The 18,859-nt window shown below is 32.9% G+C and overlaps 1 protein-coding gene across 1 annotated transcript in view; it reads right to left on the minus strand.

The window, feature by feature from the left end:
• Positions 1–2,671: 2,671 nt before the first annotated feature.
• KATNBL1 (katanin regulatory subunit B1 like 1) overlaps positions 2,672–18,859 on the minus strand; it is a 41,911-nt gene continuing 25,723 nt past the window's right edge. The window contains exons 2-10 of the mRNA XM_006201607.4: positions 14,111–14,241; positions 13,131–13,171; positions 11,569–11,848; positions 7,624–7,742; positions 6,712–6,762; positions 6,530–6,619; positions 6,103–6,192; positions 5,184–5,277; positions 2,672–3,650 (exon numbers count right to left, since the gene is read on the minus strand). Of these exons, the coding sequence (XP_006201669.1) occupies positions 3,618–3,650; positions 5,184–5,277; positions 6,103–6,192; positions 6,530–6,619; positions 6,712–6,762; positions 7,624–7,742; positions 11,569–11,848; positions 13,131–13,171; positions 14,111–14,227 (915 nt within the window). The 5' untranslated portion in view covers positions 14,228–14,241 and the 3' untranslated portion in view covers positions 2,672–3,617. The remainder of the gene's footprint in view (positions 3,651–5,183; positions 5,278–6,102; positions 6,193–6,529; positions 6,620–6,711; positions 6,763–7,623; positions 7,743–11,568; positions 11,849–13,130; positions 13,172–14,110; positions 14,242–18,859) is intronic.

Raw genomic sequence — 18,859 nt, forward strand, 5'->3', positions numbered from 1 at the left:
TATGTGGTATTTGTTTTATTGTTATATTTGGTGTTGCTACTGAATCAGTCAAGCTGTATTACAAATTAGAATCATACAATGTTTAAGGATGAACTTTTTATTCTATATGCCTGTTACAGAAATAAAAAGGAGGGGAAATAGTGTGTCACAAAGTTTTAAAACAATTTTCATAGCTAGAAGAATTAGAAATTAAGGGAGAAAGAGTAACGTAGGAGTAAATACCTACCAACAAATGTCCAGCAATACTATTTTCATCTGAAGTCATCCAGATAATAAAAGGCTGTGTTGAAAAATAAGTAGTGCAACCAAATGGATCACTCCAGTTGGGTCAGCTGCTTATGAGTCTTTTTTTTTTTTTTCTTAAAATCAACAAAGGCAACTGACATTACCATCTTGTTCTTAAATAGGAAGAAAAATAACTGGGAATGACTACTAAAATAGTAACTTAAATTTTGTTTTTTTTCAAATTCCTTGACTAACTTGAGTAACTAAATAAACATTTAAAATGATTTCTATTATAAGCATTTAATAGCTAATAATCATTATTCAAATTAGTTATCCATTAATATTAATTATTATCAATAACTTGCCAAATACAAGTTTGAGAAAATTAATATTTCAAAGTCTAGATATATAGCTTTGAATACATATAACCATTTTTAAGGTTAGGACATGATATGTACCAAGCATGTTTAGGGGATTTAATTCCTTAATAGTCCTTAGGGTTCAATGCTGTTATTAATGATTAGTCAAAGTAAATATAGACATTTATACCCAAATTCTCACACCTCAGGATTCATGTAAATAATCTGTCAATTACCTTTGAAATTACTGCCAAAAGATTAGTTTTAAAAACTATCTAATAATGCTTGCTTTCTAACTTTTACCTTTTATTCTGATCATGAACACTCCTTATAAAATCTATTTACTTTATCTCTAGTAGAAGCAAATTGCTTGATTATAACCGTCTACCACCTCAATAAACTACCTGCCCCTAGACTTGCAAAGTTAGCAAAGTCGAGTACAGAAAGCTGAAGAAGGTAGACGAGATTAAACGGCATAGAGACCTTGGGTAGTCCTTCAGTTACACTGCTTAGTAACTCAGCAACAAATGAGCAATGACAGACACCAATTGTCCTAATCTAGGTCAATACAACAGCCAAAATACTTTGTAAACACTTTCTTTGGCTCTTTCTGGAGATCAACACTGTTCTGATTAAAAAGCACGAGAGGAGCTTAACAGCAACTGAAGAGTTCAACATTTACTTATCTAACATCTTTTATCCAAGAATTTAAAAATTACCTAATACTAATCATAACTCAGTAACTGAGAGAGGTAGGTACTAAGGTAAACTGCAAAGGCCAAGAACAGAAATTGGGAGTGTGTGCCACTGAATCATATTTGTAAGTTAGTTAAAGACTGCTGCCTTATACAGCTCCGAGTGCTTAAAATGAAGTGTCATCTACTCTCCTTTAACAAACCCAAACATAAGCATAGGAAACCAGTGTCAATGGGAAAATACCTTTTCTTACTAGGTTTCATTTGCATTTGTACTTAATTTTGACTGAAGTTTGATTTTTAGAAGATACTGTTTAATGATCTTACCCAGAGAAAATTACAGTAACACAGATTTTTAGATACTGTTATTTTTAATACTATTTTAAATACAAGATTAAAGGTCTGTAGTATCCCATATGCCAATTATTTGAGTTATCTTTCCATCTGAGGTGAATGAAGGGTTTATGCTTTGCTATACATACCATCCTCCTTGTGACAAAGAGTTGAATTTGTGAGATCGATATCTAAGAGAAGGTACAGTCTGTAGCCATGAACAATTTTGTGTATGTGTATAAAGTTAATAAACTACTAAAAGGATTGACATCCTGTCCTTAGCCTCATTAGCACTGTGCACCAACTGAGTTAACTGGTTGAAGCTGTTAGATAAGAGAGTGATAACTAAACGGATAGGAACAAAAAAAGATTATATTTCAACATCTTAAGGTTTCATAGAGATGACACAGGTTCACAATTCAAATTCTCACCTCCTGAAAAACAAATTTCTTAAATAACTCTCAAAATCTAGAAGTGCAGTAATAAATTATTCTAATCTAAAGACTTTAGAGAATAACCAATTACAATTGATGTTCACTGTGATGAATACATAGCTACATAAAATATAGCTACACAAAAATGTAACAGTGAAATATAACATTTTTAAAGAAAGAAAGATGCTTGTTTGGGATTCACATCAGTAGTGGCTAATTTGGTAAATGCTAAAGATTTACATTCAAGTGCTGGAAGGATTACTGCAGAGAAATTCAATTACTAAAAATCTTTGCTCAGATGCCTTTCAGGCTTATTGAAGATAAGATGATGTATGAACCACCAATAGTGATATTTGAACCCCAATCACTTTCAAGATAATACACACATTTCAGAAGTGAAGTTCATTGATACTAAAACTGGTATTAAAAAAAAAAAAAGACCTCATACAGTCTGCTGGTATTTTATACCAACCATTGGAGGAGGTAGTAATGTAAAGTGTTGGAATTTAAAATACAAGGTCAGCACTAAATGTAAACATTTCTAAAGCATTATATGTAATTCTTTAAAGATAAGTAGTGAAAAAAATCAGAATTCATATAAAATCAGAATTAAAAAAAGCAAAAATAGAAGTATTTAGTGAATTTACTCAAATGAAGAAAACTTAAATGACACAGAACTGAAAATATTAGAAATCTGTATGCAATAAAAAGTGAATATAAATTAGCCAACTCCACGGACATTTCCAGTTAAGCATTCATACAAAAACATATTCACCTTTTTCTTATATATAGGAATAACACATACATACATGACATGATGATTCTGGCAAAAAAAAAAAAAAAATCAGAGATACTAAGAATAGTCTCAAGTTTTAAAAATAGTGTGGAATAAGTTTTAACAACAACATTCTACATGAGTGGAAACCCCTGATTTAATTCCATGATTTTATCATTTCAGAAGCATGGTTGGTTCTACTTTTCTTAAACAGATATTACACATTGGCTTATTAGTAATTAAGGCATTTTGCATACACAGTATCTCAGTGTGAACAAAAAACTTTTAGTATTGATTATTTGCTATGATGGTTTAAACTTTCAAGGTCCTTTCAACATAAGAAAATAGTAGTTGAACACATTTAAGTGTCTTCTTATAAAACATAATCTTAAAAAACGTAATGATGATTGGTCTTGGTGATTCCTAGTAATAAGTCCTGTCTTATTTTTTCACATAGTATAAATTATATTCTTATGCAGGATTGCATTAAGACCCAGTAGTTCTTAAACAACGTTACCAAATAACCATATAAATCCCAAATGCAGCAAAGGCGAACAATCTTCATAGTGCACTTTCACCTCATTGAAGTTGGAGCTGCTCTTTTTGGATATTTTTCCACTTCAATGTGAAGTAGATTGTTAGCGTTTCGTTAGTGGTTTCACTATGTGGCTTTTTAAAGGGAAAAAATGGTTTTGATTTCTTTCACAGTTCAGTTCTCAGATGAGACATTTTTGGGGAAATCATACAGTCCAGGGATGTTCTGAATTACCAAATGCTATTTAGCAGATGAAGTCTCTCAATGCAGCTGTAATAAATAAGCATCTACATCCTTAAAGAATAAAACAAAAACATTTTATTAGCCAGTAACCAAAATATACATACACACACCCCATTTTCTTCTCCCTTTTTGTCACTTGTTTTGTCTTAGTTTCCCTTTGTGAACTATTGAGGGTAAAGATTTGTCTTATTCCTCTTATCTGTATTTTTGTAGCACACAGCATGTGCTCAAATGTTTGCTACGTGCTTAGTGAATGTTTTAGTTTCTGTGATCAAACAACTCTGCTTTTTTATAGCTAAGCAAGATCATTACATCATCACCGCAGTTCCTTCCGTGCCATATAAATCTAGGCGAGCTTGATGACAGCCTTTCTGATTTATACCCTCAAAAAATTACAAATGAGGGTTTAATATTATAAAAGAGGTTTTATCATAGCTTAAGGAACTTTATAGAACTTTTAATTATTCAATATTGCTTGTAATAATAAATACAGTATTTTAAGGTCATGTTCACAATAAAGGTTCCCCCTTTATAAAAAATTTAAAAATTGAAAGCAAATTTCTAAGGAAACAATATTTTTTCAGTTCTACAACTAAGAATACAAGGCACTTCCAGAACAAGGTAATATACCATGTATTGTCTAGAAGCATTCTATTTTCTATCAACTTTTACTTCATTTCCAACCCCTATTGTCAAAAGAATTAAAATAATAACAACAACAAAAAAATTCAGGAAATTGATTTCTGTTGGTAAGATTTTCATCATTAAGAAATCTACAGAGTAAAATTATACATAGTGGTAACACACTTGCTTGATACACCATTATGCTTCTTTGCATGAAGATATTCTGAGAAGAATTTTATAAATCCATGACATAATTCCTCTATTTAGATTATATTTTTTTAAAACCAAAGAAAGTTTTTATATTTCTGGATAATGCCTATTTATGATAGCAGTATGCCCAGTAAAAGAGTGGAAATATTTCTTAACAATAATTTTTTTCTGCAATTATACTTTTAACTACCAATGTTTTCAGAAGTTTAAAAATTAAAATCTAAACTAGTAGCATACTTTTCCTTTAAGAGATAAGTAAATCAATAGAGAACAATGTCAAATTCATCCTGTGAGTAGAACAATTTAACTTTCAAAAAAAACCCCATGAAGTTAGCAAAAGCCAAGTAAAAATATTCCAAAACTAATTGATTGTGTTCTTCACCTCTTGCTTCCTGAGTGTCACTGTCTTTTCAAATGCCTTCCTAACCTGGGTTCTTAATTTTTTTTCAAGTATTTTTCTCTAATTGGAACTAGGTCATTAAATACCTATTAGCACATTATTTCTGTGGCTATATTTGAAATGCATTCAATAACCAATTCCTATGTTCCCTGTCAAAGTCATATTCATATCCAGAGGACCTTAATCATTTGTAAATATGAAATTGACTTCAGACATTATTAGAGTAGTACTGAACTGGATATTTGAAAGAGTTTGTTTATGAATGCATAACACTATTATATTTTTTCTAATTTTTAATTAAGTTTAAATATAGATTTAAGCTTAAAATTTTAAGCTTAAATATAGATTACCTTGGCTATATTACCAGTATATCCCGGAACCAAAGTAAGATGGTTTTCCTGTTCCCACAATCCACTTAATTGTTGTTTTAAAATCTGAATATTTCTAGGAGTAAAAAAGGAGAAAAAAATGCAAATATAGAAGGACTGGACTTTGGTAGTAAATACACATAATGAAAACAGTTATAAACTTTTCAAGTATTTATCAGGATAAAATTATACCATTTGAAGTCAAGCAAGTCTTTAAAATAGTACATGCCAATCATGGAAATTAAAGGTTACTTAGTTGTTAAAGCAGGTAAGAAAATAACTAGGCATTTGGAGCATTTGGACCAGTTCATGGATATAAAGTGGGAAAATTTTGAGAGCCTAGAAAGTAAATTATGGACTTTAAGCAAACTGGAGATTTTTTCTTTTTTTGGTAACTTCATTATAATCTGGCTCATCTGGTAGAAAAGCTACATATATTCACATCAAAGCAATAGTCAAATTATGATTATAATACAGTTTTTAGAACTGTACTCATCTACACTGGATTCTCATATGTTAATGTCTAGGTAGCCAAAGGACCCTGCAGGCTGCCTCCATTTCTGTGCCTCAGTACTCATTCCACGAAAGGCCATCTCTTTTTCTCTCACTCCTTTATAATGGATGCTATAAGGGTTAAATCATTGCTGTGCTTTTTCCTCTTAAAATGAAGGGTAGAGTTCTGCCAGAACAAGAGATACAGGGGGTTACTGGGTTCTGGAATTCAGCTTTCATGTGTAATTTTTCCATATGAACAGTATTCTAATTTAATATTCCTCTGAAAATGAAAAGAATAAGTATTATATACCAATAATCATGGAATAAAATTATCACCTAGTTTAATCAAGCTGCTTTCCTGAAGAAAATTTTAGTAGCATGAGTTTATCTTTAAAGGTATACTCACCCGTCATGTATAATTTCTGTTTTGGATGATAGTTCTGACCACCATCTTTTTATGACTGCTTGAAGCCAGTTTAAACCAACTATTATATATCTGAAATGACATTTTGTTACAAAATTCAAGTATCCAAGAAGCCTTTACAAAAAATGATACTCCACCCCCCTCAAAAAACACATACACACTGATCTTTCCCCTTTTTAAAGTGTATTTCACAACTTTCACAAAACCATATTGTATGTAACTTGTTTATAGATGTTTCTGTAATTGTTCTTTAATCATTCCAAATTCTTTTCCCAACTGGACTATGAGTTCCTGGAAAAGAGAAACCATGCATGTCCCATGGAGCTCAATCTACCACTATGGACTCACAAGGCACAATATCAAGGATGTTAAAAGAGAAAAATGAATTGAGATTCAGATTAGCACTTACTCTTCAAATCTGCTTTTAAGTAGTGATTTTACCAGAGGCAACAAGTCTACACAGCAGCCAAGTGAGATGTATTGTTTTTCTTCCTGTAAACTAAAAATAAATACTAAGTTATAAAAATATGAACAGGTTATAATTTGCACTTCTTTAAACTGACTTTTTTCCCTGAAAAATATTCTTTTTACCTATTGGTGAGCACAGGAAGGCAATCCACCACAACTCCAAGGTCTTCTATCCTGTGGGAAACAAAACTGCTTAGAGAGCTGATTTCCTTGTTTACTGTCGTATTATAACCTTCACACTGCTTTTGAGAAATTTACTCATTCAGCAAATGATCTGAGTGTCTATGCTGAGTCGTGTGCTGGGGATACAGCAATGAACAAAGAGATAGGGCTTGTATTTCAATGTGTGTCTGAGTATGAGGGAGTAGGAGAAGGCAGAGAATGACAACAAACAAGTAAAAATATAAAGCATGTCGATGGTGCTAAGTGCTATGGAGAAACATAAAATGGGAAAGAGAGAGACAGGGTGTGAAAAAATATGTATTTTTCAATAAAGTGGTCAAGAAAGGCCTCACTAAGGTAACATTTGAGGAGACCTAAATATAGTGAGGAAGGGAATGGTTAAAATTTTCAAAGGGAATTTTTTTTTAAAGTTGGTTTTCCCATAATATTATCACTTAGTTTTATAGATAAGAATCTTAGAGCGGGAGGGGATAGCTCATGTGGTAGAGCACCTGCTTGGCATGCATGAGGTCCTGGGTTCAATCCCCAGTACCTCCTCCAAAGATAAATAAATAAGCCTAATTACTTCCCCCAACCCGACCCCCCAAAAAAGAAAGAAGAAATATTAAAAAAAAAAAACAAGAATCTTAGAGAAGAAAACAGCTTTGTTCAGTATGATAAAACAGATGGTTTTCTGTAGTTTGGTTACTCTTAGATTGGTGATAAATGTTTTTTAAACCACACTGTCACTACTGAAGCTAAACATAGAAAGTTTAAAATTTTAGCCAGTATAACATAAAAAAGAAGAGGTATTTGTAGATAACACATTGGAAGTTACTTTTACTGAACAAAAGCATAAATGGTCACACTTACCTCACCAAATAAGCTACAAGTTCACTTATACTTCTCTTTCTCCAGAAAGTTAAAGCTACATTCAATCTCAAATTCCTGCTGAACAAAACTTGTGCCATTGTTTCATGGTCCTGAGAAACCTGAAAGGCAGTAACCTCATTTGTTAAAAAGCATATTGAGATATGACATGAAACTTTTTTTTTCAATGAAATTATTCTGGTAGACATATTTTGAAACTATGCAGAGGTGACTCCTTTTACTGGTCCACAAAAAGGAATATTGCAGCTGAACAATATGATTTGAATAAATTTAGGACCTGTTTATTTTTTACCAATGTTTTTTCTTATTTGCTACTATTTTCCTTTTAAAACTCAATAATTCATAGAATAAATTATTTTTAGTTACCTACAAACCTAAGATTTACTTTATAATAATGCAGATTAAAGGAAAAGGTAAATGTATAGGCTAGTCATTACCAATTGAATAGCATGAGAGGGAAACCACAAAAATTCAGTGTTGTGACAAGTATTTCAATTCATTCATTCATTTTCTTTTTCTATATAACTAAGAAAATATACTCCCATTGTAAAAAGTTCAAGTAGCATAAATCTGCTAAAATAAAAAGTGAATACTCTTTACTTGCCCACAAAAACAATTAATATCACTCCCCAGAAGCAATCACAGTTAACAGAGTGGTCAGCATCATTCAAACCATTTTTTAGATATATTAGGTAGATATAAAATTAAAATAGTCTAATATCTGTATGTTTAAAACCTTATTTTTTCACTTATATATTATGAAGATTTTTCAACATCAAAACATAGATCAATCTCATTTTTAAAAGAACAATTACATATTCTCTAGTTTTTATGTACCATAATTTCATACTGATCCTGGTTTTTCTCTATTAAAACTATGCATCAGTGAACATCCTAAACTAAACATACAAATGAACATATCTATGTAAATATGTGCACTTGTACAAAATCTTCTGTAGGATTAGTTTTAGAATTGGAATATCTAGTTCCAATTTTTTTCAGTAACAGATTAAGATATAATTCACATACCATAAGATTTACCCATTCAAAATGTATAATTCAGTAGTACTAAAAAGTACATTCACAGAGTTGTGCAACCATCACCATAATGAATTCTAGAACCTTTTCACCATCCCTAAAAGAAACCCTGGACTCCATTCTCCCGTCTCTCCAGCCCCTGACAATCATTAATCTACTTTTTATCTCTTATGATTTTATCTAATTTGAGTCTTCATATAAACTGAATCATACAATATGTGGCCTTTTTGTGTACGTGGCTTCCTTTACACAGCATAATGTTTTCAACATTTATATACATTATAACATATACTGGTATTTTACTCCTTTTTAATTATCAAATAATATTATATAGTATGAAATATAAGATTTTACTTATCTATAGTCAGTTGATGGACATTTGTATTGTTTCTACTTCTGGTTATTATAAATGTTATAAGCATTTGTTCATAAGTATCTGTGTGGACCTGTGTTTTCAATTCTCTTGGGTATATATCTTGGAGTACAACTATTGAGTCAAAATGTTATGTATATGTGAACTTTAACAAAATACTAAAAGTATCACTTTTAGGTTTAGGCTTTTAGAGCATGTACCACATCAGGAGAAAAGGTCTGAAACAAAAGGACAATCAATAAACCTATTACTGAAGTTTGAGGTTAAGGAAGGTTTACAGAAAGTAGTCAAAATGGGAGCAAAGTAAAAGGAGAGCCTAGAAAAAATGCTCTCCTATGGCACTAGTATAAACGCACAACTGAAGCATTTTTCCTTTTTTTTTTTAAACGCATCCTCACTAGGGAATGTTTATTCCCTCAGTTCAAATGAAGAACCAACCTAGGTCCCAATGTAGGCCAGATTTCTAGACTATAACAGTCACATGTTCAGAATCCTTCAGGATATATAGTTTCTTTGATTATCTGATCAGTGTTGCCCTCATCACTTCTGTAACTACATCTGAGTAGGGGATACTGCCTGTTTTCACCCACAATCTATCTCCTAAGAGCCTGTAGAACACATTGCACAGTTAAGGAGCTATCAATAAATACTGTGAATGAATTAGTCTGACAGTAATTCTCTTTAAAACTAAGGTTTAGTTACCATCCTATTCTCCAGGGTTCATGAAAATTCACTATTAAATCAAATTCTCCTTGCTCCCTTTTTTCTCACAGATACCATATGTACTTCTTTTACCTCTCCTAGCATTACTAACTTTCTATTACTCCAGGATCTTATTTTTACAAGTAAGGACATTTTTATTGACAAATGGAAACTTTTTTGTGTGTCATTTCATTATGGTTTTAGTTAATAACACTTTGTTTTCTACCTTTCTTTCATCTTATTGACTTATTATTATTATCCTACTTATGAGGCTCATTTTCTTTCATCTACATACTTAGGACTATTTTAATATAAAAAGATTTTTTTTCTGCTTGTATGTCATAGGAAATGCTTTTCAAACTGTCATGCTAGATAGAAACAATACTAAGTTTACCAAATCATAATTAAATTAAGGCACATTCAAGTAATGTAATGTTATGTATCCATTCATCATGTAATATCTCTGTACGGTGATAACTGGTAACTAGACTTATCGTGGTGATCATTTTGAAATGTAGAGAAGTATCAAATCACTATGTTGTGCACCAGGAACTGACATAGTATTATAGGTCAATTATATATCAAAAACAAACCAACAAACTATGAAAGACAGATCAGACTTTGGTTACCAGAGGTGGGTGAGAGGGAACTGAATGAACACAGTCAAAAGGAACTTCTAGCTGTAAGGTAAGTAAGTACTAGGGATATAATGTACAATTTGGTAAATATAATTAGTGCTGCTGTATGCTATACATGAAAGCTGTTAAGAGAGTAAATCCTAAGAGTTTTTATCACAAGGAAAGAAAATTTTTTTCTATTTAAAAAATTCTGTATCTATATGAGATGATGGAAATTCACTAAATTTAATGTGGTAATCATTTTATGATGTATGTAAGTCAAATCATTATGTGTACACTTTAAACTTATACTATGCTGTATGTCAATTATATCTCAATAAAACTGCAAGAGAAAAAACTGTAGAAGCATTATTCAATGACATGGAAAAATATCTAAATTTATTAAACATAAAAATCAAGTTATCAATATGTATAGTATGAAGAGAAAAGATATATAAAAATTTAATATTGTTATTTATAAATATTGAAATCATGAATAATTTTTTCCTTTGGGTTTATTTTCTACAACATGAACAATAAACGTAATAATAAACATTATTATAAACTTGTATTTATAAGTTTTATCAAACCATTCTTTCAAATGACCATTTTTCATAAAAGTGATTTTTCTGAAGTATAATTTACATACCATAAAAGTCACACATTGATAATATATAATATAAGGATTTTAATAAATTTATGGACTTGTGCATTATCACAGTCCAGTTTTAGAATATTTCTATCACCCAAAACAATTCCTCTGAGCCTGTTCAAACAACTAATTTTGCCTGGGCTGGAAGAGCAGCAAACCTTAGCAGGTTTGAGGTTGCCTAAATGAAGTTTCCAATGGCAATTTTGAGAGCCCAGCAAAATGAACCTGGATAACTGGCTTTTGTGGTCCACTTTGTAGGCAAAATTTCTTCTTTTCCCTTCCTTTAAATTTCTACTGGCCATCTTGCCATTCTAGGTGTTTACAGCAGCTTATCAATCACTTCATTCCATCTGAGATACCACTAACTTAGAGAAATGGAATAAACTACTGATTCAAATTTAGTTAATCTAGAAAATTATCTCAGGAGTTACAATCTCTCAAATAGTCTTAATTTAATGGGCAGTGAATTATTTTACTAGTAGAATACAGCAAAGTAAGAAGCTAATAATTACAAGAATGAAGTTAAGCTTATGTAAATGACTTACCTCAGAAAAAAAACTACTATATTTTGATGATGGGCTTTCTGTCTGTGAAGAACCAGAATCACTGGAGTTAACTAAATATGTTCGAGTATCATGGCGTAGTTTCTCAGGGAGGTGGCCTGCACAAGCCAGTTCATTTTCTTTATTTGCCATGTCACAGCCCCCACTTGTAGGGGACTGTTTTTTTCTGTAACAAGGATTTGGAAAAGGATGATGAATTTTCTTTCTGCGATAGATCACCTTACGTAGTTTATCTGGGCTTTTCACAGCTTGTCCAACTGTTCTGTAAAAAGAATTGATTTTTCTTAAATGAAAAAGAAGCATATGAAGACCTTTAAAAGTTTTTAAAAACAAAGATTTAACAGGCAACATTTTGTGATCACAATCCACTAAAATCAGAATAAGCACAATAATTTTAAAAAATCTTAACTCTTAGATTGAAGAGGAAAATAAAAGGGAAATTACAAACCACCTAGAAAGCAATGAAAAGGATGATACTTTATACCAAAAGAAAATGAAGAGGCATAATAACTAGATGCTTTTAAAATGAAGTATTACAGGGCATTCAGGGAATAAGAAAATTACAACAAAATTATAACAATTTCTTGTCACTTATCTTTTTCTAACAAAGTTTAAGTTTGAATATTTTACTTTGAATCATGCAAGTGTGAATATATATTTTAACTTATAATACAACAGAACACTTATTTTGATTAAGCTAAAGTATATTTAATTTGTTTGAATAAGATAAAACACAACAGAGCACATCTCATGGTTTAGTATAGTGGTTCTCAAATGTTTTGCTCTCAAGATGCTTTGTACTCTTAAAAATTACTGAGGCCCCAAAAGAATTTTTTATGTGTGCAATATCTATTGATATGTACTGAATCAAAAATTGAGAAAATTTGTTAATTTATTTAAAAATAATAAGTTCATTACATATGAACACAGAATTTTTTTAAAAAAATATTTTATTTTCCAAAGCAAACAAAAAATGTAGTGAGAAGAATGGGCAATGTTTTACATTTGTGCAAAATTTCTAATATCTGGTTTAATAGAAGACAGATGGATTCTCATATCTCCCTCTGCTTTCAATCTATTGTTAACATCAATTATCACGTAGCCTCTGGAAAACTATTGTACACTTGTAAGAGAGTGAAAATGAGGAAGAGGAGTAATATCTTAGTATTGTTGTGAAGATAGTTTCAACCTCACAAATTCCCTGGAAGGACTCCCTGGGGCCTCAGATCATATCTTGAAAACCAGAGGTTTAGTAGAAAGCACCTTTAGAGTTTGGCAGACCTGGGAATAAATGACATTTTTACCACCTTCTGGGTGTGTGACTTTTAAAGAAATCACAGATCTTTAGTTTCAGTCATCACTAGTTTGGGATAATTACATGTATCTATCTAATATCGATACGTTTAGCACAGTCCCTGGAACAAAGGCGCTGTCTAACAATAAATTATTATTATAATAAAAGAGAAGACTTATTTTTCCCTATTTTCACTCTTACCCAGCTTTCAATATTTGTTGTTTCCCACAAAGTTTAAAGAAGCTCTTACCTATTTATGTAAGCAGCCAACTGTTTTGGAGATTTCTTAACCTGAAAAATAAAAGTAGATAGCATATTGCTACATATTTAAGTTCTTTAGTAAAGCTATGTGAACTTGTTGATCGATATCAACAAGTCTGAATTCAACAGTTCATGTTTCTTGGATTAAAGCTTTTTCTGTTCTAATGCCGTAGTCTCAACCATTAGTTGCAACAACATTGTATGTAGCTATTTCTGACAATGTAACATACCCATCCAGCTAGTTTCCATGCTACTAGTCACATTCTGTACTTACAGGGTGCTTGGTAAGTGAATTGAATTTTAATATGGTTTTAAGAAATTGTATCAGTGCTAATGAGCCTTGAAGAGGTGAGCAAAAAGTACCTCTGAGATTCCTCTAAAATTAAACTAAAATATTTAAATTACATCAAAACAGTATATTGGCCAAAAAGTTTTTAGAGCTGCTGGAATATAAAAAGTTTTCAAAATTTCATTAATTCTACTTAATTTTGGCAGATTGAGCAAAATTGTCACCCTCCCATTGTTAAAACAATTTAACTAGAACTATCCATAGATTTAACAGCTTAAACTGTGTCAAACTGAATGACCGTGTCTCCCCAAAATTCCTATGTTGAAATCCTAACCCTCAACGTGATGATATTAGGAAATAGGGCTTTGGGGAGGTGATTATTTCATAAGAGTAATGAATAGGATTAGTGTCCTTATAAAAGAAACTCCAGAAATTTTCTCTCGTCCCTTCCACCAAGTGAGAAAGTAGAGAGAAGAGAGCCATCTGTGAACCAGGAAGTGGGTCCTCAATGGATACCAGCTAAGCTAGGGCCTTGACCTCAGACTTCTCAGTCCCTAGAACTGTGAGAAATAAATTCCTGCTGTTCATGAGCCACCCAGGCTACGGTATTCTGCTACAGCACCCTAAACAGACTGACATAACTGTCTTACCCACTCCACTGCTAGAAACCATGGACTTACCTCCTTCATGTTCTTATTAGTGAAATTAGAGATCCTTTTTCTAGGAAGATCAGTAGAATGATCCTCAATATTATCACAAAAGTTCCGTTTTTTAACATTGTGGGTTTCAGATGCCATAATCTCTTAAATACCTAGATAAAAAATAAAAATAATAAATGGAAAATACAAAAAGCATTAGAGCCTGATCTTTTTTCCTGAACAGACATATAAAAATACAGCAACAGCTCTATGCTATGTTAAAGAGGCTTGTGAGTAAAGCGGAGGACATACAGGCATACCTCATTTTATTGCACTTCACAGATTTTTTTTTTAAAACAAATTGGAAGTTTATGGAAACCTTGCATCAAACAAATCTATTGGTGCCATTCTTCCAACATCTGTTCACTTCATGTCTCTTTGTCACAATTTGGTAATCCTCATAATATTTCAAACTTTTCATTATTATATGTGTTATGATGATTTGTGATCAGGGATCTTTGATGTTACTATTATAATTGTTCTGGCACACCACAAACCATGCTCATATAAGATGGCGAATAACTGCAATAAATATGTGTGTGTGCTCCAATAACTGGCTATTCCCCATCTCCCTCCCTGTCCTCGGGCCTCCCTGTTCTCTAAGATACAACAATATTGAAATTATGTCAATGAATATCAATGGCCTCTAAGCGTTCAAGTGAAAGGAATAGTCGCAGGTCTCTCCCTTTAAATCAAAAATAGAAATGATTAAGCTTAGTGAAGAAGGCTTGTCAAAAGCTGAGAAGGCTGAATGCCAGGCCTCTTACAACAAACAGGCAGGTTGTAAACGCAAAAGAAAAGTTCTTGAAGGAAATTAAAAGTGCCATTCCAGTGAACACGAATGGTAAAGGAAAACAGCCTTAACGATGATACAGAGCAAGTTTTAGTGGTCTGGACAGAAGATTAAACCAGCCACAACATTCCTTAAACCAAAATCTAATCCAGAGGAAGGCCCTAACTCTCTTTAATTCTATGAGGGCTGAGAGAGGTAAGGAAGCTGCAGAAGAAAAGTTTGAAACTAGCATAGGTTAATTCATAAGGTTTACGGAAAGAAGCCACCTCCATAACATAAAAGTGCAGGGTGAAGCAGCAAGTGCTGATGTATAAGTTGCAGCAAGTGATCCAGAAGATCTAAGATGCCATCTAGGACTTTCATAGTGAGAGAGGAGACGTCAAGGCCTGGCTTCAAATCTTAAAGGACAGGCTGACTCTCTTGTAAGGGGCTCATATGGCTGTTGACTTAAAGTTGAAGCCAATGCTCATTTACCATTTCCCAAATCCTAGGACCCTTAAGAACTATGCTAAATCATGCCCTACTTGTGCTCTATAAATGGAACAACAAAGCCTGAATGATAGCACATCTGTTTATAACATGGTTTACTGAATTATTTTAAGCCCATTGTTGAGACCTACTGCTCAGAAAAAAGATTCCTTTCAAAATATTACTGCTTATTGACAATGCACTTGGTCACCCAAGAGCTCTGGTGGAGATGTACAACAAGATGAATGCTGTTTTCATGCCTGCTCACACAACATCCATTCTGCAGCCCATAGATCAAGGGGTGATTTTGACTTTCAAGTCTTACTACGTAAGAAACATATATTCTGTAAGACTATAATGTAGTAAACTGAAAACTTCTGAAAAGGATTTATCATTCTAGATGCATTACAAACATTAGTGATTCATCAAAAGAGGTCAAAATATCAACATTAAAAGGATTTTGAAAGAGTTGATTCCAACTCTCATGGATGACTTTGAGGGGTTCAAGACTTCAGCAGAGAAAGTAGCTGCAAATGTGGTAGAAACAGCAAGAGGACTGGAATTTGAAGTGGAGCCTGAAGATATGACTGAATTGCAATCTCATGATAAAACTTTAACAGATGAGGAGTTACTTCTGGATGAACTAAGAAAGTGGTTTCTTGAGCTGTAATCTACTCCTGGTGAAGGTGCTGTGAAGATTGTTGAAATGACCACAAAGGATTTAGAATATTACACAAACTTAGTTGATAAGGCAGCAGCAGGGTTTGAGAGAATTGCCTCTGATTTTGAATGAAGTTCTGCTGTGGGTAAAATGCTATCAAACAGCACTTCATGCTACAGAGAAACTTCATGAAAGGAAGAGTCGATCAATGCAGCAAACCTCACTGCTTTCTTATTTTAAGAAGTTGCCACAGCCACACCAAACTTCAGCAATCACCACCCTGCTCAGTCAGCAGACATCAGCACTGAGGCAAGACTCTCCACCTGCTAAAAGATTACGACTTGCTGAAGGCTCTGGTGACTGTTAGCCTTTTTTTTTTAGCAATAAAGTATTTTTAAATTAAGGAATGTATTTTTTTAGATACAGTGCTATTGCATACTCAATCTACTACATATAGTATAGTGTAAACATAACTTTTATATGCACTGAGAAACCAAAAAATTTATGTAACTTGCTTTACTGCAGTGCTCTGGAACCAAATCTACAGTATCTCCAAGGTACGCCTATAGCTCTAAGTTACATATTTTTAAAAACCTTAAACACAGAGCGAGCACAAGGCAGGGCATTCCAGGAAATTAAAGCTCTTTCTGTTCTCACTCTTAAGTTGCAACCAGCTACAATAATATGGTATGTACTTTTTACCAATGCAACATATCAGTCTCCTCATTTTCCATATCACTAGCCATATATTAAATTTAAATTTACAGTTTATGAGGTCAGGTCTATATAGTAGTGGTATCTTGACATTCAAATGCACAGAAACCTACACTTTTGGAATCAAATCACTGGGTCATCTAAAACCATAAGCAGCCAGGGGAACCAAAATCAGACTATATATATCTGACTTGTTTTATCCTTAATCTATAAATTTTTCTTTCATTCTTACAGGTAGCTCTCCAAATTTCTTCCCTATTTGAAAAAAATAATCCCCACTCTCCTATTCCTCCAGTTATATACAACGGAGGCAAACAGATGCTGTGACTTCATTTATATAACAGAGGAAGTCAGCGATTTTCCCACTCAGGTTTCAGGTAGCAAATTTTTTTCAGGTCATGCCATGTACCCAAGCTTCTCCCTTATTCTTTCTTGAAACATTTACTGAGTATTCATTATATGCCAGGCCTCTAATGTAGATCACAGACAGAGATCCTGTTCCAAAGAATCATTTAGGAAGCTTTTTGAAAATACACCTTTCTGGGCTCAAACTTCAGACTGTAACTTGGCAGACATTTGGAATGAAGCCCAAAGCGATTATATTTTAAAAGCCTCCACAAGTATTTCTGATGTACACACTTAATAGAAAATTTGTCTTAGATAATTTTTCAAAAAATACGAACACATGAAATCCTGTAATTAATTTCAGGATATTCTAAGATTTATTGCTGCTAATCCAGAGAGAGCCTTTCCACTTCTGTCCTCAGGGTAAGAAACCTCTAGGATAAGACTTTTTTAAAAGTAAATAAATAATTGCAGTAATACAATAAGAACTCTGACAGCAGGCACCTTTGCAAGTCAGCAAAGCTTCACTGAGGAGTCTTAAAGGACAAATAGCACATTGAGAAAATAGCATGTGCAAAACTGAAAGGCATGAAGCAACATGATTTGTTTGGCAATCTCTTAAGTAGGTACATGTGACTAGAGCTTAGGCTGGGGGTAGCCTGCAGCAGAGTGAGAAATGAAGCTGGAGAGACAGGCATAAGCTAGATTATAAAGGGATCTTGTCCACAAGGTAAGTCACCCTTTTTAGGGGGGTAGGGGGAGAAAGGGAGATATTTAGTTAAACATAATGAACTAAACACATGCAATTACTTTTACCTTTCCCTAAAACCCCATTACAATGCCAGCAGGGAAGGTTTTAAAGGCATAAACTCCATTAGCACAAAGAATAAAAGATGAGGAGATGGCACCATTATGGAAACTGCAAAGCAGAAGTGAAAAATGACTTAGCATATCTGAGAAAGCCAAATCCTAAATCAGCAGCAAAGAAAGGTGAAAAGCAGAATCCCCAAAAGGTTCAGAAATTAGCAATACTGAAGACCTCAAGAAGTGAGATGAAGGTAGCTTTAAGAACAAGTACATGACTGATTATCCATTTAAAACAGAGATTCCTAGATCTCCTTCCCCAAGTTAAACAGAGGGATCCAATGAAAGTTTACATCCTACATATTAAGACCTCCAACCTTCTTTCTAACACTTGCCCCACAGAGGCTTGCAGCCAAGCTTATATACTCCAGCGAAGAGTACAGAAGATGCTTCTTTGGAAACTATGATCAGTCTCAGAAGAAAACACAACAGACATATACACACACACCTAAAAATAGTCACATCAGTGATGGTCAAGATCCCCAAAGAACTGTTTTATATCTTGATTATGGTGGTAGTTACCCAACTGTTAAAACTAAGAGCCATGCACTAAAAAAGTGTGAATTTTGACTGCATGTAAATATCTCAATAAACCTGACTTTCAAAAATTCTCAAAAGGTAAGAACAAATTTCACACACAAAACACAAGTGAGACAAAAACAAACTGATAAAGATTTTTAGAAATTAAAAATAGGGTGTAATTAGATAGCAGCAAAATTATCTTAAAAGTTGGAAGAGAAAGTTCAGGTTATCTCCTAGAACTTAGGGTAAGATTTTTTAAAAGCCCACAAGACTGGTTTATAGTAACCAACATCCAAATAAAAAGAATTTCAGAAAGAGTACAGAAAAAACAAAGAGAAAATTAAAGAAATAATTTGAAACCGTA

The sequence above is a fragment of the Vicugna pacos genome, chromosome 6, assembly GCF_048564905.1.
Source record: "Vicugna pacos chromosome 6, VicPac4, whole genome shotgun sequence".
Lineage (NCBI taxonomy): Eukaryota > Metazoa > Chordata > Mammalia > Artiodactyla > Camelidae > Vicugna > Vicugna pacos.